The 24,261-nt window shown below is 42.0% G+C and overlaps 1 protein-coding gene across 1 annotated transcript; it reads right to left on the bottom strand.

Moving 5' to 3' along the window:
- Window positions 1–3,376: 3,376 nt before the first annotated feature.
- On the bottom strand, window positions 3,377–5,052 carry LOC127348817 (uncharacterized). The gene is made up of 3 exons (XM_051374712.2): window positions 4,750–5,052; window positions 4,446–4,640; window positions 3,377–4,002 (listed from the first exon to the last, which is right to left on the bottom strand). The coding sequence occupies exons 1-3, from the start codon at window positions 5,002–5,004 to the stop codon at window positions 3,661–3,663; spliced, it is 792 nt and encodes a 263-aa protein (XP_051230672.1). The 5' UTR covers window positions 5,005–5,052; the 3' UTR covers window positions 3,377–3,660.
- Window positions 5,053–24,261: the final 19,209 nt, after the last annotated feature.

The raw sequence follows: 24,261 nt of genomic DNA, 5'->3' as shown, positions 1-24,261 counted from the left end.
TGCTCGAGATATGGTGCACTATGAATTAGGTTTATTAAGTTTTCCATCGCTGCTAGGGATACACAACTAAGTCCGTATTGCTCCTGGAAGTGAAGATTTTGAACAAATATTTGCCTAATTACTCTGTACTAGAGGTTAGTAGTGTACCTTTCTAATAGTAACCCGCTCGATCCTCCTTTGCAGAACTGGTTGATGCTCTCAGGGACAATTTTTGTTTCATCATATATACTTCAGTACGTATGTGCGTTATTTACTCCTTGGTGTGTTGACATGGAGTGGGATGGTAGCGAACAGTTTCAAGGTGCAGATCTTCTTCTGTTATTGATGCCACCTGGTGAGATTTGTCCAACTCCACTTTGTGGCATAGGTTTGGTCTATATATACGATGTATTCATGGCTTGATTTGTAAGGTGGATATAGGATTCCTGTTATTTTACAACTAATAGTGGCAAAACTATTTAGGAAGGTGTATAGGATCCTTGCTGCTTTATTTAGGTGGAGGAAGACATTGAAGCAAAACAACAAAAAAAATGTATATGATCTCCCTGGTAATTTTGTTATGGGAGGTAGTCAAGTTCCTTTTGGCAATGATATTTGTATACCCTATTGAAATGTATCTTATGCCTAGAGAGGGAGTGCGCATACCTGAAATTTAATACTTTAAATTGCAGGTTGTTTGACAAGGTGCCAATGATGACATGTGAAGCCTTCTGTACTAAAAGAAAACCCATTGTTTATTTTCTGTAAGATCGCTTCTCTTCTTTGCACCTCTTTTTAATACATGCTTGACCATTGGTTCTTATTGGATTAGAAGGTAGCTGCTTGTGTTGTTCATATTTTATTCTGGGTTGTTATGGATTCGTCCATCGCTAAGTATCAACCCATATTTCTTCTTAAACAGAAGCATAAGCTTCTGCCTATTGTTGCTGAATATGTAGACAGTGAAGCATTGAGCACCATAATTTCTAACAAGCTTCGTGCAGGCTATGGTCAGTGCTGAATATATTTTCTTCCTTGTGCCTAAAAGTTGACATAATCTCTTTATCTTATTCAAGATGGACAGTACATTAGTGAGATCAGAGCTCTTGATTTTGGAGAGAGGATTCCAGCTTATAGGATATTGTTGTCCTTATACGGGCTTAAGAAAGTCAATAGCACATAGATATTACCCCTATCTATATCCTTATATAGTTATCAGATAATTGCGTTCACCTCAGTTTTAAATTCACACTTTACTGGGATTTGGTCATAACTAAAGGACATGGAATGTATCTTCAACTTTAAGCCTGATCATATGATTGGTGCTTTGAGAAAAGGTAAAGCATTTCGTTGGTGCTAAATTGCATTTTCTGTTTCAGGCCTTGCGGAACTAAACTTCTCAATAACACAACAAATATCAGCTTCCTAAAAAGTATAAATTGTAAAAGCTTGAATATGCACGTATGTTTCTAATAAAAAAGGGTGGTTTGTGTTGGCTCTTATAATAGTCATTTGTAGGCTTGTAGGGACAGTGATGTTCGAGTTGCGCGAGCAATGTTGTTCTTTGTCATAAGAATGACACTACTAATTTGATTGCTGGCATGGACGTTTTAGAAACTGTCTAAAATGACTGAATCGATGCTTATAAGCTAATTCATCTTAGAGCTAGCTTTCATAAATGCTCAAATATTTTTTATAGGAAGTTGCAATGTTTTATATACGGTGTATTGTCATGTATATATGCATAATATATTGGTAAAGCTTCTTCCCTCAAAGTAATGGGTGTACATTTGTACATCCAAGTACCCATCTGGCTCTGCACATTACCTTGCTCAGCTGGTTGGGATGGACGCCATGAGATTTGGCGTGGTTGAGGTGAGTTTTGTCAATTAGGCCAATTTTTCGTCATGTCTCACGACTTTTCCCTTTCCTCATTTGGATTAGTTTTTCTATAATTGTGCCAGATCTAAGTGGACTCTAGAAAGAGATCAATATGATGATATAACCGATGTCTGATATTGCTCACGAATTTCACCTTTCCCCATTTGGATTAGTTTAAGTCTAATGTTTTATGTGCCTATTGTACAGATCTGTTCTGATATTGCTCAGTTTTCAAGTTGCTTCTGGTGAAGATTTGGTTGAGTGTAATCTTCACCTGGTGTATTTTCAAATTGACTACTGCGAGGTTTGTTGGTCTATTTTTTAAACATTTTTGTGGTGACTGGATGTAAATAATTACATTGTCACCGTGATGGAACCAAATACCACTTGCACCTGTGTACATGTGTGATGTTATTCTGCACATTGTGCAGCAGGTAATATTGGCCAAATTTAATAGATAGTTCTACCTGATATTATGGTGCACTCCCATGCAGCATAATATATATCTTTAACTGATGTTATGACCCAGTTTGTTTCATGCCGTGGTCTGTTACCTTTCTTAGATCCGTTTGATTCTGGTATGCCTCGTAATTTACAATTGTTTTCCTTTTCTCCTCCAGCATGAGGCTCAGCTTGTTGATAATGGGACTACATTGTCAGGGTTCTGCAAGTCTAGCAGATATGGGTCAACTGATGATGATTATGCGAATTTGGATGGCACCACACCTGAACACTAAACAGCCATATTATCGGCCACCTGTTCTCCATCACTGGTACTCCGATAACAAGGTTCCAGTAATCGCTATATTGCGTATAAAGCGCGAGCGAGAGCTAGAAACGAGGCCTCAGAATAATCGTTGGGCATTTAAAAGGGTAGCCTACGTTTTTTTTTGTAATATTCTTTAACATAAGGCTCATCATTGATTTGGTGGCATCTTATTTTCTTTGGTGGTGGAGGTATTGTTTTGGTTGTACTCCCATTTTTATTTTTATTATCACCCATTTTTATTTTTATTATCACATTGTAGGTTTTAGCTGCTCTTCGTATATTATCATTACCAGAATACCACATTCTTTATTTTGAGTTAAATTTGATTTACTTTTCTGAAATGGTACATCGCAAGCACTGTGCACTCTTGATTACTAAATCTGATGAGTACAGATGTCTTTGCCAAACTGTCGACAAGTGAAAGAAACATCGCTTTCCTATGTTCAGCTGATAATTTGGCACAGTTCCATCATGAATAAAGTGCTATCATCAGGGACCTAGGGAAATGTGCAAAGCCCTCCCTCCCTACCCCGGCACCCTACCCATAACAGCTGGTACTGATCCTAATGGTGGTGCCACCAGATTGCTTCCGTTGCGAGGTGTAGGCCTGCAGTATTTGAACAAGTTAACTTTGTAAGTGCTAAGCAACCTAAGAGATGTAGATGGTTGTGGTAAATTTATCTAAATTTAGATGCATCTTAACACTCTTTAGTATATAGTATATATACATTCACATTTAGAAAAAACTTTTAAAATATTTATTTATGGACAGAGGGAGCATTATATTGGTAATTACTTTTTATCGCTGCTATTAGAATAATACCGACACGCACTCCACGGGGTCGTGCGCCAAGGCGCACATCTAAATCTAGTGTATGTAAAAGCACCACGGTAATTAAACATCACGAGCACTAGAGCAACAAATCAGCTACTATTACTACTGGCAAAAAAAGGATGCGGCAAAGACTAGAGAAGCAAAGCAAATCGACTGGCTGGGTCATCGATCGCTCGTCTGCACGTATGCATCTCTATCAGGTGGGAGGCAGAACGTGGTGGTAGCGCCCGTCCCCGCGGCCGGCGCCGAAGAGAGCGACGGCGAGGGCGACGTCCATCACGGCCACGGAGAAGACTGCCGCCGCGAGGATCCCGACGCGTACCTTCCTCCAGCGGGCCGCGCGGCGCATGCGGACGGCGGCCGCCGTGGGGTTGGCCGTGAGCTCGGCGTCGGCGACCTGAACGAGCGTAGTGAGGAGGCGCTTGGAGCGCGGGCTCAGGCCGCGGGCGCTGCCCAGCTCGGCCAGGACGTGCTCCATCTCCGTGACCGTGAGCAGGGGAGCCTCGAAGTCGGCGGTGGAGTCGCCGGGCGCTGCGATCTGCATGAACAAAAAAGGACGGGCGTTTTATTCAGCGAATTTGAACTTCCAGATCGACGAGATGTTCAGTAGATCGCAGCAATGTAGCATAGGAATGCGAGGCAATTTCAAATTCCGGGCAACAAGTTACACAACGAATTCAAGCGCCAATCGAGATTCGATCGAGAGTCTGCACAAATTCTACTCCAGCTGATCACCATTTGGAACAACACTTGGGCGCTCCAATGCGGAACACCCGGTCCCAAATTTCAGTAAGCGCTGAACACGATACGCACAAGCAGCTCGAACTCGGACTGATTGGAATCAATCACCAAACACCCCGAGAGCGCCCGAATTCAGATGAACCAAAAAACACTACGAATCGGCACCCACCACCGCCGCGCGTATTCCAGGATTTCAAGCACCCAATGAATCGGAATCGTTGGGGGGGGGTCAGAAATCACCTGGGTGACGGTGGAGTCGGCGGAAGCGGCCGTCACCGCGTCAGCTGGAGACACGGACTCGGAGACGACGGTGGAGGCGTCCTCAGGCTCGGGTTCGCCGGCGAGGCCCTCGGGCGCGAGCACCGGGTGCAGCCTGGAGGCGAAGGTGGGGATGGCGGAGTCGTCGTCGTCGTTGGCCAGCCACTTGGCCACGTCCTGCTGAGCACGAAGAGGCTGGAGAAGGTCAATCGCGCAGCCGCGCAGGTGATTAAGGGGGAGGTGCTCTGCCGCGCGCTTGCGACCTGTCGGTTTGGTGGAGGGTTACCTTGGCGACGTAGGCGATGTCGCGGGCGGCGGGAGTAGGGAGGTCCGTGACGGAAGAGGATCCCACGGAGCTGCGGCCGGCGGAGGCGACGGGGGCCTTGGGAACGGAGGAGAGGTCGGCGCGGGGGGTGGACGTGGGGGTGGGGAGAGTCGGATCGGAAGCCGGGGCCACCGCGATGTTCCGAGCAGAGGCGGCGGAGCGGGTGGAGGAGGGGCGCTGGGTGGTCACGCTGGCGACGGCGTGAGGCTTCGCCATGGTGGCGTGTGGTCCTGGAATGGTGGGTGGGTTCCGGAACCAACCAGGGTTTTGAAATTCATTGGACTCGAGATGCGGTGGGATACACATCAGGTTGCATGTTGACATGCGGTCTAAATCTAAATTTAAATATTGCGAAAAAATCTGAAAAAAATTATGTACATTCACAGCATATATTAAGATAACCCCTAAAAATTTTAGATCAAAATTTGAAATGGGGACATGCAAAAGGTGCATGTCACCTGATCCGTATCCGATGCGGTGGGGATCGATTGGATCCGTATTTATGGGAACGGGAGGAAGAAGAGTGAAAGGGAATACCGAGTGGGTAGGAGGCGGGTCCATGGGTAGTTTTGTTCTGTGCAGATGGGGCCTTGGACTTGTTTGCGCCGCTTGATAGAAGGTTAGGGCCCTCACGTGGCATTTTGCCAACACTTCATGGTTAGGGCCCTAACGAGGCATTTTGGCAACACTTCAAGAAGCATAAAATTGGAGTGTGGCCTGCAAAAATCAATATGAAATACTCTCTATGTGGTGCTGCGGAAAAATGAAAAATTGTGGATCTGAAAGTATTGCATAGTACAAATTTTCAAGGACACCGCTAATTCTTGGTTAACTTAGAATTAGCTTAAACCTCGGTCATCTGGTTTCATGTGTAATTCATGTGTAATTGGGGCAAAAAAAATACACATCTATGTAATTCTGGTATGCACGAATCACGATGCAAATCTAATGGTTGTTGACTTGTAGAACTAACCTAATTCTCGGTCAACCTAAAATTAGCAAAAGGGAATTTTCAAACCTTCAAAATTTGTCAGAAAACTTCAATGTCGTGTAGCCTACAATACAAAGATATTTCGCGTTGAGATTTATATCATTGACTACATCTATGATTATATAGAAAATTTTGAAATTTTAAAATATCGTTTTCAATATTTCCAAAAAAAAGAGCTACATGTAGCTGAGCTCTAAATGATTTTTTTATTACAAATTGGTCTTAAAAATATAACAAGCAAAAAATTAGATAATACGCTTCCGTTATGCGCCTTTCGAAATATTTAATCATATTTTGTGATTAATACAATTGGTTGTGAGCAAATATTTTTACACATCCTCCTCTATTCCGTCATGTAATTGTATCGTCTTAATGCTCACGGTTTGATTTTGTATATATTTTTCTATTTTCTTGACTATACAATTTATTTTTACATGATAATGTTGTGATAAGTTCATCATGTCACACTGAAGATACCTATTTTTCTCAACAATGTTTAACATTGCATTGTACAATGATAGATAGAGGCCATATTGTTAATATCAAGTTTTATGTTAGTGCTTGAACATATTTTGCATGAAACAATTATATTATATAAAAATATGAATTTGTGGTTGGATGGTTAGGATAGCAGTGGCACCGCTAGCCAACCATGGATCAAACCAATGGTTTGACATTTTGGTGTTTCATAAAAGAAAAATATTCTTTCAGGGGAGGAAGATCTGCTGGATCAATTCTTGGACTTAGTTAGTCGCATGTGCTTATAGGCTAGGGTGTTCATGTGTTCACAGCGATGAGTCTATGTATGTATTTTTGTGTGTGTGCACTGTGTTTCGCAAAAATAAAAGTGCAACTTCTATGCAAAATGGGAATACAGTGTTAGGACTTGACGCAAATCAGCTCTTTGCCCAACCAATATATTCGTACATGGGTGTGAATTAATTTTGCAAACCTCTCTTTGTACCAAATTTGCAAATGTCAACAACAACGATCAGAACTAACTGGGATTACAAAGTCAACAACTAAAATCGAAAATACACTTAGATCCGAATCCCCTCCCTAGCAATCGATTGCTCGAGCAATCACTTTTTGTGGCGCGGAAGCGCTCACGGAGCGAGTCAATTCCCCTTTTTGTCACGTAGTGTTTTAATTGCGTTCACACGTGTTCACACTAACAACTTGTATTACTACTTTGCAAGTTGCATGCAGCCAAGAGCGTTCACACTGCATGGATGCACATGCACAGAGCATCTCATGGATTTGCATTTAATGAGCCAACTTTTCAGCACGCTTTCATAAGTTGTTGCATGCATACACATAGCATCTCACTCTTTTTCTTCAGCACGAGGCAGACTCTCAATTCTCCTTTTGTAATTCCCTTTTTGCAATTCCCTTTTTGGGTTTTATTTTTCGTACGGTAATTCATGTTTAAGGGGGTCCTTTTGCAATTCCCTTTTTCGGGCCAGTTGGTTTTAAGGGGGAAAATAACGGGTGGGAAGATCCACTTGCAACTCAAATGAACTACCACTTGCTACTCAAATTAAGTATTGTTTTTAAGTTGTAAGCTAACAAAAGTTGCTAAAATATTCTAAACAAAATTTACTTTTTAGGGTTGCTAGGTATTTATATTTACCGTTGATAAATAACGGGGCACCGGGTTGATAACTTGTAAACAAAAAAAGAGTCGCTACATATTTTAAATTAAATTAAATTTTTAGGGTTGATATTTATTTATATTTACCATTGATAAATAGCGGGTCACCGGGTTGATAGCTTGTAAACTAAAAGAGAGTCGCTAAAATATTCTAAATGAAATACTTTTTAGGGTTATTATTTATTTATATTTACAGTTGATAAATAACGAGGCACCGGGTTGATAACTTGTAAACTAAAAAGAGTCGCCAAAATATTCGAAATGAAGTTAGATTTTTAGGGTTGGTAGTTATTTATATTTACCGTTGATAAATAACAGGACACCGGGTTGATAGCTTCTAAACAAAAAAATATTCGGTAAAATGTTTAAAATAAAATTAACTTTGGGGTTGATAATTTTATACATTTACCGTTGATCACTCAAGTACGGAGGGGTTGATTATTCGAATAGGAGAGGGTTGATAACTTTTAGCCAGAAAAAAAGTTTCTCGAAACATATCAACATGGGTGCTAGTTTTGAAGATCTCGTCGAGACGGATTTATTGGTGAAAGCGGATCTTAATTTGGAGCTGTCGTTTGAAAGTTAAAACGTTTTAAATTTTGAAATTTGGAAAAGATTTCGCTGACATCAGCAGATTCGTCTATTTGTGCATGCATGCAGAACTTTCCCTCAATACCCTGCACCAGGTTGATAATTTTATACATTTACCGTTGATCACTCAAGTACGGAGGGGTTGATTATTCGAATAGAGAGGGTTGATAACTTTTAGCCAGAAAAAAAGTTTCTCGAAACATATCAACATGGGTGCTAGTTTCGAAGATCTCGTCGAGACGGATTTATTGGTGAAAGCGGATCTTAATTTGAAGTTGTCGTTTGAAAGTTAAAACGTTTTGAATTTTGAAATGTGGAAAAGATTCCGCTGACATCAGCAGATTCGTCTATTTGTGCATGCATGTAGAACTTTTCCTCAATACCCTGCACCAGGTTGATAATTTTATACATTTACCGTTGATCACTCAAGTACGGAGGGGTTGATTATTCGAATAGGAGAGGGTTGATAACTTTTAGGCAGAAAAAAGTTTCTCGAAACATATCAACATGGGTGCTAGTTTTGAAGATCTCGTCAAGACGGATTTATTGGTGAAAACGGATCTTAATTTGGAGTTGTCGTTTGAAAGTTAAAACGTTTTGAATTTTGAAATTTGGAAAAGATTCCGCTGACATCAGCAGATTCGTCTATTTGTGCATGCATGCAGAACTTTCCCTCAATACCCTGCACCAGGTTGATAATTTTATACATTTACCGTTGATCACTCAAGTACGGAGGGTTGATTATTCGAATAGAGAGGGTTGATAACTTTTAGCCCAAAAAAAATCATCGAAACATATTAATATGGGTGCTAGTTTTGAAGATCTCGACGAGACCGACTCATAGGTGAAAACAGATCCTAAATCGGAGATGTCGTTTGTGAGATAAAACGTTTTGAATTTTCAAATTCGGACATGCATGCAGAACTTTCCCTCAATAGCCTCCACTACAGTCCAAAATTTGCCAAAAATGGAAAAAAAAAATTGGTTAGAAACCGATCGCTCATTCTCTCCCTGGCAATCGTTCGCTAGCTAGGGGAGCCCACTTAGATCCCTGATAAGAATTCTGAAGACAAACAATTACAAAGAATTCAGAATCTTGGCAGCCACGTACGTGGTACAAGTACAACTCGATGAATGCTGCTGTGTGTACAAATCAAACGTTCATGTTTCAATTGGGAAGCAGTGCAAACACGTACTATCTGCAAACCAAGTTGGAGGCACACGACACGGGCACCTAGACCTAGTATGCGGGCATCGGCATCATGCCATGGCCCCGCGAGCGGAAGAAGGCCGGAACGGGAAGCATGCTCGGCTCCGGCGATGCGAAGAAGTTCGATCCAGAGAACACGGCCGGGTCCATTCCCGGCTGCTTCTCGCCGATGTCCTGCTCCTCTTGCCCGCCCGTCCAGCTCTGTGCGGAGCGAGCCTTCTTGTGCGTGTCCCACCTCTTGCACGATGTGCTGCTGCTGCTGCTTCCCCGGCTCGACGACGACGATGACGTGCTGGTGCTACAGGTGCTGGGGATCTTCTTCTTGGCTATGTCCCAACGCTCGCAGGACGATCCGCGCTCAGGACTTGAGCTGCCGCAAGACGACGCTGGGCTCCTGGGTTTCTTGTGCGCGTCCCACCTCTCGACGCAGTCGGCACGGCCTGGCTTGGGCTTGGACTTGGATGCGAAGGAAGACGGCAGGATGATCATGCATGGGGACGGGGCAACTGTGCTCCTCTGTGGGGTTGGGAGCAGACCCGGCAGAAGAGCTGCGGCGGCCTTGGCCATTGCTCGATCAACCGACGCCATCGATCGAGCTAGGATCTTCTTGGTCCAAGAAAAACGAAAGCGCTGGGAAGAGATCGAGAGATGCGCCTTGGACGGGGCACGAATTGATGGATGATCTGATGAGCTTGGGTGCATATTTATTGACTGCCACTTCGCAGACTCAGAGATGGGTTCGGACGTCGTCTCCGAGTCGGAGAGTGCTGCCTACGACACCGATCATCATGCATGTAGAGCGGCAAACCGCCAAAGAGCAAATTAATGCCGCGTTCAACTGACGCTGCTAAGAGCAAGTACAATAAGATCTAATTAGCTGGCTATAAGGATTAAAATAATATATTTGTGTCCAGTTGAAGGAGAGAGAATGTGAGTGGGCTCTTATGCAAGAGCTAGCTCTAGCACGTGTGATGTCTACGGGTGCTTCTATTCTTGTAGACAGTGTTGGGCCTCCAAGAGCAGAGGTTTGTAGAACAGCAGCAAGTTTCCCTTAAGTGGATCACCCAAGGTTTATCGAACTCAGGGAGGAAGAGGTCAAAGATATCCCTCTCATGCAACCCTGCAACCACAAACCAAGAAGTCTCTTGTGTCCCCAACACACCTAATAGGTGCACTAGTTCGGCGAAGAGATAGTGAAATACAAGTGGTATGAATGAATATGAGCAGTAGTACGGCGCCAGAAAAGTGCTTGCTGGCGTGCAGTTGATGGTAGTAATATTGCAGGAAGTAAAGATGCAGTAAAACAGTAAACAAGCGGTGATAGCAGTATTTAGGAACAAGGCCTAGGGATCATACTTTCACTAGTGGACACTCTCAACATTGATCACATAACAGAATAAATAAATAGATGCTAGACTCTACACCCTCTTGTTGGATGATGAACACCGCTAACTGTGTAGGATTACACGAACCCTCAATGCCGGAGTTAACAAGCTCCACAATATTCAATGTTCATATTTAAATAACCTTAGAGTGCATAACAGATCAACATAACCAAACCAAGTACTAACATAGCATGCACACTGTCACCTTCACACTACGAAAGGAGGAATAGATCACATCAATACTATCATAGCAATAGTTAACTTCATAATCTACAAGAGATCACAATCATAGCCTATGCCAAGTACTACACGATGCACACACTGTCACCATTACACCGTGCAGGAGGAATAAACTACTTTAATAACATCATTAGAGTAGCACACAGATAAATTGTGATACAAAACACATTGCAATCATAAAGGGATATAAATAAGCACTTCACTATGCCATTCATAACAGTGAATAAGTATTCTGTGAAATATAGCCTAAGAGACCCACACGGTGCACACACTGTCACCTTTACACACGTGGGACAAGGAGTCTCCGGAGATCACATAAGTAAAATCCACTTGACTAGCATAATGACATCTAGATTACAAGCATCATCATACGAATCTCAATCATGTAAGGCAGCTCATGAGATTATTGTATTGAAGTACATAGGAGAGAGATTAACCACATAGCTACCGGTACAGCCCCGAGCCTCGATGGAGAACTACTCCCTCCTCATGGGAGACGGCAGCGTTGATGAAGATGGCGGTGGTGTCGATGGAGAAGCCTTCCGGGGGCACTTCCCCGTCCCGGCGGCGTGCCGGAACAGAGACTCCTGTCCCCCAGATCTTGGCTTCGCGATGGCGGCGGCTCTGCAAGGTTTTCTCTGGTTTCGTCGAACGTAATAGGGTTTTTGCGATGGAGACCTTAAATAGGCGGAAGGGCAGCCTCGGAGGGGGCCTGGTGGGCCCACACACTAGGGCGGCGCGGCCCCACCTCTGGCCGCGCCAGGGTGTTGTGTGGGGCCCCCAGGGCTCCCCTCTGGCGGCTCTCGGGTGTTCTGGAAGCTTCGTCCAATTATAAGACTCTGGGCGTTGATTTCGTCCAATTCCGAGAATATTTCCTTACTAGAATTTCTGGAACCAAAAACAGCAGAAAACAGGAACTGGCACTTCGGCATCTCGTCAATAGGTTAGTTCCGGAAAACGCATAATAATGACATATAATGTGTATAAAACATGTAGGTATCATCAATAATGTGGCATGGAACATAAGAAATTATCGATACGTCGGAGACGTATCAGCATCCCCAAGCTTAGTTCCTGCTCGTCCCGAGCAGGTAAACGATAACAAAGATAATTTCTGGAGTGACATGCCATCATAACCTTGATCATACTATTGTAAGCATATGTAATGAATGCAGCAATCAAAACAATGGTAATGACATGAGTAAACAACTGAATCATAAAGCAAATACTTTTCATGAATAGTACTTCAAGACAAGCATCAATAAGTTTTGCATAAGAGTTAACTCATAAAGCAATAATTCAAAGTAAAGGTATTGAAGCAACACAAAGGAAGATTAAGTTTCAGCGGTTGCATTCAACTTATAACATGTATATCTCATGGATAGTTGTCAATGTAAAGTAATATAACAAGTACAATATGCAAGTATGTAGGAATCAATGCACAGTTCACACAGGTGTTTGCTTCTTGAGGTGGAGAGAGATAGGTGAACTGACTCAACATAAAAGTAAAAGAAAGGCCCTTCGCAGAGGAAAGCAGGGATTAAATCATGTGCTAGAGCTTTTTAAGTTTTGAAATCATATAGAGAGCATAAAAGTAAAATTTTGAGAGGTGTTTGTTGTTGTCAACGAATGGTAGCGGGTACTCTAACTACCTTATCAACCAGACTTTCAAGAGCGGCTCCCATGAAGGACGTTATCTCTACCAGCAAGGTAGATCATCCCTCTTCTCTTTTGTTTACACATGTACTTTAGTTTAGTTTATATTTTTTTATTTTTTTTAGATTACACTCCTCCCAACCTTTGCTTTCTCAAGCCATGGCTAACCGAATCCTCGGGTGCCTTCCAACAATCACATACCATGGAGGAGTGTCTATTTGCAAAATTAAGTTGCTTACTGATAGATCAGAGCAAAACATGTGAAGAGAATTATTAATGCAAGTTAATTAATCGGGGCTGGGAACCCCATTGCCAGCTCTTTTTGCAAAATTATTGGATAAGCGGATGAAGCCACTAGTCCATTGTGAAAGTCTGTCAGAAGTAAATGACAAGATCGAAAGATAAAACACCACATACTTCCTCATGAGCTATAAAACATTGACACAAATAAGAGATAATAGCTTTTGAATTATTTAAAGGTAGCACATGAGCAATTTACTTTGGAATGGCGGCGAAATACCATGTAGTAGGTAGGTATGGTGGACACAAATGGCATAGTGGTTGGCTCAAGGATTTTGGATGCATGAGAAGTATTCCCTCTCGATACAAGGTTTAGGCTAGCAAGGTTATTTGAAACAAACACAAGGATGAACCGGTGCAGCAAAACTCACATAAAAGACATATTGTAAACATTATAAGACTCTACACCGTCTTCCTTGTTGTTCAAAACTCAATACTAGAAATTATCTAGACTTTAGAGAGACCAATTATGCAAACCAAATTTTAGCAAGCTCTATGTATTTCTTCATTAATAGGTGCAAAGTATATGATGCAAGAGCTTAAACATGAGCACAACAATTGCCAAGTATCACATTATCCAAGACATTTTACCAATTACTACATGTAGCATTTTCCGTTTCCAACCATATAACAATTTAACGAAGCAGTTTCAACCTTCGCCATGAACATTAAAAGCTAAGAACACATGTGTTCATATGAACCAGCGGAGCGTGTCTCTCTCCCACACAAGCATTTATTCAAACATAAACAAAAACAAACAGACACTCCAAGTAAAGTACATAAGATGTGACTGAATAAAAATATAGTTTCAAGAAAAGAAACCTGATAAGTTGTCGATGAAGAAGGGGATGCCTTGGGCATCCCCAATCTTAGATGCTTGAGTCTTCTTGAAATATGCAAGGATGAACCACCGGGGCATCCCCAAGCTTAGACTCTTCACTCTTCTTGATCATAGTATATCATCCTCCTCTCTTGACCCTTGAAAACTTCCTCCACACCAAACTTTAAGCAAACTCATTAGAGGGTTAGTGCACAATCAAAAATTCATATGTTCAGAGGTGACACAATCATTCTTAACACTTCTGGACACTGCACAAAACTTCTGAAAGTTAATGGAACAAAGAAACTCATTCAACTTAACAAAAGCGGCAATGCGAAATAAAAGGCAGAATCTATCAAAAACAGAACAGTCCGTAAAGACGAACCTGTAAGGGGCACTTAACTTGCTCAAACGGAAAAACTCAAAACTAATGAAAGTTGCGTACATATCTGAGGATCACACACGTAAATTTTCAGATTTTTTTGATTTTTTTACAGAGACTTCTGCGCGAATTCGTGACAGACAGCAATGCTGTTTCTGCGCAGCAATCCAAATCTAGCATCAACTTTACCATAGAGACTTTACTTGGCACAAAAACATGATAAGGAGAGGTTGCTACAGTAGTAAACAACTTCCAAGACTCAACAAAACAAAAATTGCTGTAGCAAAATAAACACATGGGTTATCTCCCAAGTTCTTTCTTTATAGCCATTAAGATGGGCTCAGTAATTTCAATGATGCACTCCCAAGAAATAGTAGTTGAAGCAAAAGAGAGCATCAAAAAGCAAATTCAAAACACATTTAAGTCTAACATGCTTCCTATGCATAGGAATCTTGTAAATAAACAAGTTCATGAAGAGCAAAGTAACAAGCATAGGAAGATAAAACAAGTGTAACTTCAAAAAATTTAGCATATAGAGAGGTGTTTTAGCAACATGAAAATTTCTACAATCATATTTTCCTCTCTCATAATAACTTTCAGAGACATCATGAACAAACTCAACAATATAAGTATCACATAAAGCATTCTTATCATGAGTCTCATGCATAAAATTATTACTCTCCACATAAGCATAATCAATTTTATTAGTTGTAGTGCGAGCAAATTCAACAAAGTAGCTATCATTATTATTCTCATCATCAAATATAGGAGGCATATTGTAATCATAATCAAATTTATCCTCCATAACAGGCGGTACTAAAAGACTACTATCATCATCATAAATAGGAGGCAAAGTATCATCAAAGTAAATTTTCTCCTCAATGCTTGGGGGACTAAAAATATCATGCTCATGAAAGCCAGCTTCCCCAAGCTTAGAATTTTCCATATCATTAGCAACAATGGTGTTCAAAGCGTTCATACTAATATGTTCCATGGGTTTTTTAATTTTCGCATCAAACCATCCATGTCTTAAATCGGGAAATAGAATAAGAAGCTCATTGTTGTCCATTATGCCTAACTAGTGTAAACAAGAAACAAAAAGATGCAATTGCAGGATCTAAAGGAAATAGCTTCGAGCACACACACAACGGCAACAGAAAAGTACTTTACCTGGGACCGGAGTATGAGAGCCTTTTACCTTTCCTCCCCGGCAAGGGCGCCAGAAAATAGCTTGATGTCTACGGGTGCTTCTATTCTTGTAGACAGTGTTGGGCCTCCAAGAGCAGAGGTTTGTAGAACAGCAGCAAGTTTTCCTTAAGTGGATCACCCAAGGTTTATCGAACTCAGGGAGGAAGAGGTCAAAGATATCCCTCTCATGCAACCCTGCAACCACAAAGCAAGAAGTCTCTTGTGTCCCCAACACACCTAATAGGTGCACTAGTTCGGCGAAGAGATAGTGAAATACAAGTGGTATGAATGAATATGAGCAGTAGTACGGCGCCAGAAAAGTGCTTCAAGGCGTGCGGTTGATGGTAGTAATATTGCAGAAGTAAAGATGCAAAGAAACAAGTAAACAAGCGGCGATAGCAGTATTTAGGAACAAGGTCTAGGGATCATACTTTCACTAGTGGACACTCTCAACATTGATCACATAACAGAATAAATAAATAGATGCTAGACTCTACACCCTCTTGTTGGATGATGAACACCACTAACTGTGTAGGATTACACGAACCCTCAATGCCGGAATTAACAAGCTCCACAATATTCAATGTTCATATTTAAATAACCTTAGAGTGCATAACAGATCAACATAACCAAACCAAGTACTAACATAGCATGCACACTGTCACCTTCACACTACGAAAGGAGGAATAGATCACATCAATACTATCATAGCAATAGTTAACTTCATAATCTACAAGAGATCACAATCATAGCCTACGCCAAGTACTACACGATGCACACACTGTCACCATTACACCGTGCAGGAGGAATAAACTACTTTAATAACATCACTAGAGTAGCACACGGATAAATTGTGATACAAAACACATTGCAATCATAAAGGGATATAAATAAGCACTTCACTATGCCATTCATAACAGTGAATAAGTATTTTGTGAAATATAGCCTAAGAGACCCACACGGTGCACACACTGTCACCTTTACACACGTGGGACAAGGAGTCTCCGGAGATCACATAAGTAAAATCCACTTGACTAGCATAATGACATCTAGATTACAAGCATCATTATATGAATCTCAATCATGTAAGGCAGCTCATGAGATTATTGTATTGAAGTACATAGGAGAGAGATTAACCACATAGCTACCGGTACAGCCCCGAGCCTCGATGGAGAACTACTCCCTCCTCATGGGAGACAGCAGCGTTGATGAAGATGGCGGTGGTGTCGATGGAGAAGCCTTCCGGGGGCACTTCCCCGTCCCGGCGGCGTGCCGGAACAGAGACTCCTGTCCCCCAGATCTTGGCTTCGCGATGGCGGCGACTCTGGAAGGTTTTCTCTGGTTTCGTCGAACGTAATAGGGTTTTCGCGACGGAGACCTTAAATAGGCGGAAGGGCAGCCTCGGAGGGGGCCTGGTGGGCCCACACACTAGGGCGGCGCGGCCCCCCCCCCCTCTGGCTGCGCCAGGGTGTTGTGTGGGGCCCCCAGGGCTCCCCTCTGGCGGCTCTCGGGTGTTCTGGAAGCTTCGTCCAATTATAAGACTCTGGGCGTTGATTTCGTCCAATTCCGAGAATATTTCCTTACTAGGATTTCTGGAACCAAAAACAGCAGAAAACAGGAACTGGCACTTCGGCATCTCGTCAATAGGTTAGTTCCGGAAAACGCATAATAATGACATATAATGTGTATAAAACATGTAGGTATCATCAATAATGTGGCATGGAACATAAGAAATTATCGATACGTCGGAGACGTATCAACGTGCTCCTAGGCAAGGTGTGTGAATAAAAGGTGGGACATCCATTGAAATAGTAGTACATTCTAATAGTCAACTATTGTACTCGTTGGCTACATATTGGCTATAGATGACATGGCATCTTGCTAATAGCCAACAACCGGCTATACTACTGGAGTTGCTCTAAGAGTTTCGGATCGAACGGTCAAGGACGGCGGGGTCTCTGTTTGCGTCAATGGCGCCATGGCCGGGGAGCGGAAATCCGAGCGAGAGAGGCGAGCTTAGAGCAAGTACAATAAGTTATAGTCAGCTGGCTATAAGAATTAGAATAATATATTTTTGCCTAGTTGGAGGAGAGAGAGGTGGAGAGAAGAGGAGTGGGCTCTCATGCAAGAGCCAGCTCTAGCACGTGCTCCTAGGCACTTTGTGAGAGTGAAATATAGGCCATGCATTGATAAAGTAGCACATTTTATAACTCACTATTGTACATATTGGCTCTACATTAGCTATAGATGACATGGCATATGGCAGAGCATCTCTAGTGGTTCCTCTAAATGAGGTCCTCTATATCTCCATATAGATGACCATCTATGAAGATTCCTTTTTAGATGATCTCAGTTTTTCAGTGGAACGTCTATATCTAGGACATCTAAATTCTCTCTCATATAGTTTAGTAATATTTCAAACGGCTATATTTCCAACGGCTATATTCCCAGGTCCATATATACCACCCCTCCCACCTCTCATCCAACACTCCTCGCTTTTCCTTCTCTCATCTCTCTCTTGAATTCCTCTGTACAACACAAAAAAAAAATGATGAATGGAGAATTTTCCTCGTTGGATATGCTCATGAATTCGTCGTCGTCTTCATCTGATGACGACGAACTCATTCTTGAAGCATTTGGAGAGCGTGAGGAGGAAGAGAAGAGGAACGCTCGACGCCATGGCGGTTCCAAGCATGGGTGTCAAACAATTGACCGAGCAAGAGATGCCAGGTTTGTTCTCCTCTGGAATGACTACTTCAGAGAAAATCCTCGCTATCCCGAACACTTTTTTTGGCGAAGGTTCGCAATTACTCCATTACTTTCTTTTTTTTTCCTATTTTCACCTCCCTATCTCATTTACTTCTTTACGCATAGGTTTAGGATGTCCAGTACTTTGTTTAAGCGCATAGTCGATACTATACTTGAACATGATTATGATGGTTATTTTACGCAAAAAAGGAGTGCTTGTGGACTTCTTGGGTTGCATCCATTGCAAAAGATGACTGCAGCAATGCGGATGCTAAGTTATGGAACAGCAGTTGATGGTGCCGATGAGTACATCCGGTCCGCAGAAGCTACTAATCTAGAGGCTTGCAAGAAGTTTGTGATCAAAATTTGTGAAATCTTTGGGGACGAATACCTGAGGTCTCCAAATGAAGATGATATTGCAAGATTACTTGCAGTAGGGGAGGAAAGAGGATTTCCTGGTATGTTAGGGAGTATAGATTGCATGCACTGGGGCTGGAAAAATTGCCCAAAAATGGCATGGCATGTTTAAAGGCCATGTGAAAGAGCCCACAATGATCTTGGAGGCGGTTGCTTCAAACGATCTTTGGATTTGGCATGCATTCTTCGGTTTACCAGGGTCAAACAATGATATAAATGTTCTTGACCGTTCTCATGTGTTTGCAAAGCTAGCAGAGGGTAAAGCTGCTCCAGAAGTGAATTATACCATCAATGGTCATCAATACACAATGGGGTATTACATTGCAGATGGTATATATTCAAAGTGGGAAACACTTGTGAAGACCATACCAGCTCCATCAACCAGAAATACTATTCCAATAACAACTTGAGTTTTGATCTGTCCCGATCACCGCATCCAAACTAGTGTTTCCCCATGCTGCTATCAACACCTTATCTTCATCGCTAGACCAATTTTTCCCTTTTATTGACGGTGATTTTGTCTTCTTTTGTTTTGATTTTGCAAATGCAGATGCAGAAACAACAGAAACATCCGGAGTTGACATCTTCTCCTGTTCACTGATTGGGCTAGAATATTGTGTGCCACTCCAATTCCCTTCACCTGATCCCCCATTCAACATGTCTAAAAATCCAATGTCATCCATCTGTGAGTTGTCCATTTGTCTAGCAAAACAACATGTCAAAATTCATTCAACAATTTAGTCTACAAACAACATCCTCCAAAAGCAACAATATTTATGCAAACAGCAATTTCTAAAGAAAATAGCACAGACGCTATTAGCAAAACATATTTCAGTTGAGGCAATTCAATCATCTGTGTTTCTAAATTTTTTGTACAGAAACAGAGACTACAGAACTAGCAGTACCAAACTTTGGACACAAACAGAGACTACAAACTGGCCCCGTCCGCAGCGCCGCCGGCCCCGCCCACCGCCGCCGGCCGCATCCGCAGCGCCCGCCGGCCCGCCCAGCGCCCGCCCAGCCCCGCCCAGCGCCGCTGTCCTCCTCGATTTCGGCCACCGCCAGCGCCCCCGGCCAGCCCCCGCCCACCGCCGCCGCCAGCGCCGCCGCCCGGAGTCCCCGCCCACCGCCGCCGCTGAATCTCACTATTTCCACGGGAAAAAGATCGTACCTGGCCGGCGAGTGAAGCGACGGCGACTTCGCGGGAGACGTTCCCGCCTGCTTTTCTCGTCTCCAGATGCGCGCGGGAAGGAGCTCGCGGGGTAGCAATTTCACTTCGATGGTCGTGGCTTCGTCCTCTATATTTGGAGGATGGAGCGAGGATATTGGAGCTCCTCTAAATTTAGAGGAAGCGATAGAGAGGCCACTGGGAGCCTATTTTGGCCTCAGGACCATCTATATGTGTTTGGATGGTCCTTTAGAGGAACCACTAGGGATGCTTTTATAGCCAGCAGCTGGCTATACTATTGAACTTGCTCTTAAGCTTGGACAGCTCGTTGTCACTTCATCTTGTCTCCTCAGCGTTCGTTGTCGCTTCCACCGATTCGTTGACATCTCCTCCGCCGCTGCCCCCGCTGCGCCAGCGCCCACCCCCTGTTCGACGGAATGAGCATGACGGGCACTGACAGCAAACAAAATGGGCGGCAGCGGATGGCAGGGGTGGACTTGGAATCATTTATGTCATAGGGTTTTGAATGTAATTTGCATTAATGTTGAATTGTGCGTGTAACAACTCACTTGTTGAATCTTGAATCTTGGAGTTATACTTTTAGTTCGTATATCTGTTTTAAAATATTTCACATCAGTGCTCAAAACAAAGAAACGATTCTGGATTGTTTCTTTCAATTAACAGTGTGTTTGGAATTACAATCCTGTTATATCTCGTTTCACAAGTTGAATGTGATCTTAAAATATTATATGCTGGACCGGTGGGATACATCAATGACTAGCTCGGAATTGTTTTCAATATTTTTATGTTGATATTATGCTTGAGTTGAAGTATTTCCTCCTTAAACCAACCATGAACTGATAGGGCTCAGAAGTTATGATACACTAGTACAAACGCCCGTGCGTTGCCACGGGGCTCAAAGTATATTTGATTGCTACAATATATAAAAGTAATGCACATAAGATATTTGAGCTACTGTAGTGGCAACCCAGCAGACCACCCTCTGGGTTTCCCTGATATCTGTCTATAAGGTGGCAACTGCGGTATTATAACATGTATAAACTTAAATGTTCTCATGCTTATGAGGTAAGAACATACAATTACTGTCAAAGATCACCTCCTATGGTCTTATAAAATGATTGACTCATATGACCACAAATTTCCTAGATTGAGCCTTCGGCGAATCATGCCAGGGTGGTCACATGAGTTGTTCCCAGGCTAGAAGCTCCGTCGTCAAAGACGTAGCACGAAACCCTCTCAACAATATAGTCCACCGCAAGAATGGACAGCGCAGTGTTTGCAGTGATTAGTGGAGGCTCTTTCAATGGATCCACTGTACTGACAAAGAAATCCATAGGTGCTAACCCAGAATCTTCTCCATCTCCATATCTGGAACAAGCATGGAGTATGAAATTCACTGGATACATATAATTAATAATGTATAAACAGCTTTAGCGGTACTACTACTAAGCATACCGTGCGATGAGTCTATGAACATAAGTCTCCCGATCAAAATAAGTAGATTTCACGGATTAAGCAGGAACACATATCTATTTGTTTGCAAGCTTACAAAATAAGTGTCCCTTGGTTTATTCCGCTTTCTCATTTATTTTGCAAATATGAAATTTCTATTACTCACAATCTACTTCTCAGTTATCACACACATGGGATTTTTAGCAAAGATGTTAGTAGAAAAGCAGATGTGGGATTATAATGTGTGAATCACAAACGCCTAGTTTATATGCTGTCAGTGTGGCATCCTAGAAGGAAACCACCATGTCTTAAAACAAAAAAGAATATGCACGGGTTAATTAACCCGATAACTCTAGCCACCGTTGCCAAGCACCACTGCCATTTCCGTTAGCACCATGACTCATGCTATAAACCTAAGAAACCAGCAATCTGCTTTCCTCACATAGCACAAAGCAAAAAATAAAAATCCTAACAGACTGAACAAGATGATTAGATGAGCACAGCTGCAACAGTACGACAACATTGCTGATCACTCACTCAAGTTCAATCAATCGTAACACCGCTGCCTACCCTGATTCTCCAAGTCCGAACCAAGATTTCCCTATTTAAAGACCACAAGATGTCAATACCGCACTGAACATATATATTTTTACCTTATGAGGCATTGTACTACTCAATTTAGAATATGCACAGATACAAAGAAATATCTGCTCTCAAATCAAACAAGAAAAGATTCCGAAGGCTATCATGATGCATCACCAAAAATAACAGTAATTTAGCTAATACGCGAGACATATGCTTACTTGCTTCGAAATCAAGAAAGGGCAATATTGACCAATCACTAGTAGAAAAAAGGGCTTCCATCCCAACCCATTAGTCTCCAAATATTTTAACCCGGGACTAATGGGGTCTTTAGTCCCGGTTCTGCTGGTGAACCGAGACTAATGCTCCAGCCCGGGACTAAAGGGTACCCTTTAGTCTCGGTTGGTAACACCAACCGGGACTAAAGGGCTATGGTGGGATGCGGCCGGTGCAGGCCTCTTTAATCTCGGTTGGTGTTACGAACAGAGACTAAAGGGTACCCTTTAGTCTCGATTCGTAACACCAACCGGGACTAAAGGTTATTTTTCTGGTTTTTACTCCCCACGCACCCTTCACACACCCCCCCCCCCCCCCCCGTGGATCGCCTTATTAACTCTGTAAAATAGAAAAGAAAATGATAGGAAATTCAAAAAATAAAATCTTTTGAGATTCTTGTATGTTACGCAACCTACTATTATGGAAAATTAAGAAATTCGAATTTTCACTTATTTTGCAAAAAAGGTTTGAAAAATGGTAAAACCGCATTAACTTTTGCATACGACGTCGGAAAAAAACGTATAATATATCAAAATCATCGTGGAAAAAAGTTACATTCGAATTCACCGGGGTTTACCCGGTTAGCCAATTTTTAGATTCTCAAAATTCCAAATGAAAATATTACTTTTACCCAATTTTTAGATTTTCAAATTTTTAGGTTTTAGGTTTGGAAAATAAAAAATTAAAAAAATTAAAAAAATACAAATTAAAAAGTTAATGTTTATTTATTTATTCAAGTTCATTATTACATCATTACTTTTGTTTATTAACAGAATTATTTGAAATTCAAATAATAAATAAATGTGACATCGACCAACATGTTAATAGGATTGATATGATACTAGTATCACATACATGCGCGCGAAGCACTTGGATGCGGGACGGAATGGAACTCGGAAGTTAAGCGTGCTAGTGTGGGAGGATGGGTGACCGAGCGGGAAGTGTGACCACGAGTAAGTAATTTGAGTAGAGACAAGTGTAGTTAGAGATATAGACTAAACTATAGAAATTCCGAAAAAATAGAAAAAAAATGGAGTGAAAAATATAAAAATAAAAAAAATTACAAAATCTGGAGATATTTTCGCCCGACGCGCGGAACCACGTGGATGGACCTTTAGTCCCGGTTCGTAAGCAACCGGGACTAAAGCCCCTTACGACCCGAGACTAAAGGGTCTTTTTCTACTAGTGAATATCAATCAGTAATTTCTTTTTGCTATCAATCTCGATGCTTTTCACACAGAAAACACAAGGGAATGAAAAATACTCATGTTCCAGTGGGGCAACATCAGGCATGTATGGCAGCAAAAAACATGTTGTTTTCCTATTCGGGGAGGAAGAAACCAGATTGTTATCTGACTATATAGTTTTTGAAGTGAGAACATCAAGCTGTGCAAGCTCTCTATCTGTAAGCCTGAAATATTGCAATGTAATCTTCAGTAAATACAGATTCTAAGAGACCTCAACTGAATGGACTGGGATGGCTTGAATTCAGTATTATGAACCGAAACTCTATTTTAGAAGAAACAAATAAACAACCAAAGCTCGGGACACGATATGCAAAGATAATTGAGATTCTGAACTTGTGGAGCTGTACTAAAGAAGGAGACATCTTGTTATGGCCACTATATACCTGGAAGTTTCAATGTCAGATCAATGTTTTGAAATCTCACCAACCCTTTTAAGGTCTACTAAAGTAACAAGCCTTTTCACCCATGCCCTTGGTGCCAAACGGGGCTTGCCCAGAATTCGAGCTGTCTGCTCAAGAAAAGGCTCAAGAGTGTTAGTAAGCTGGAGTACTATGGAATATATCGGTATGAGTAGAACTTTCTAAATTTATCCTCCAAAAATCGCCAAACCTTACTCTATCTAACAGAACTAATCAAGCCGACCGATCAGAGGGAGAAAACAGAAACCAGCAAGCACCTTGAGCCTTGAAAAAGAGGCCGCCGGGCTTGAAGCAGAGATAATTCATCTAGCAAAATATGAGCTGATAGAAATGGAGCCCTAGCAATAATCTGTATATATCACGAAATAAATATCCTACACCTTGAAGAATTTCAGCTCAAGTGTTTCTGAAACAACAAAATATAGAAATTTCTTAGACGCTTAGAGAAGAATTACCATTGTAAACCTACTACCGGACTTTTTCTGCGGAGGTCGTGCTTTCTCATGCCGGTGAAAACCTGGAGGCGGTCTGCCGTGGGCTAACATTCCATGCACCCAGCAAGATTCCATTGTAAACACCACACAACTCTTGAACTATTGCATTTAAAGTTTTAGATACTGGTTGTATCCGGTTGTATCCTTTCTGAGTATCTTGGTCAGGTTTTGAAGGCTTTGTAATTCCTACTTATAATGCTGCTGATTTAGAAATGCTGCATCACAAAGACAA

This window comes from Lolium perenne, chromosome 4 (genome assembly GCF_019359855.2).
Source record: "Lolium perenne isolate Kyuss_39 chromosome 4, Kyuss_2.0, whole genome shotgun sequence".
NCBI classification, from domain to species: Eukaryota; Viridiplantae; Streptophyta; class Magnoliopsida; order Poales; family Poaceae; genus Lolium; species Lolium perenne.
The sequence above is the reverse complement of the archived record's forward strand: the minus strand, read 5'-3'. Positions and strand labels throughout refer to the sequence as shown.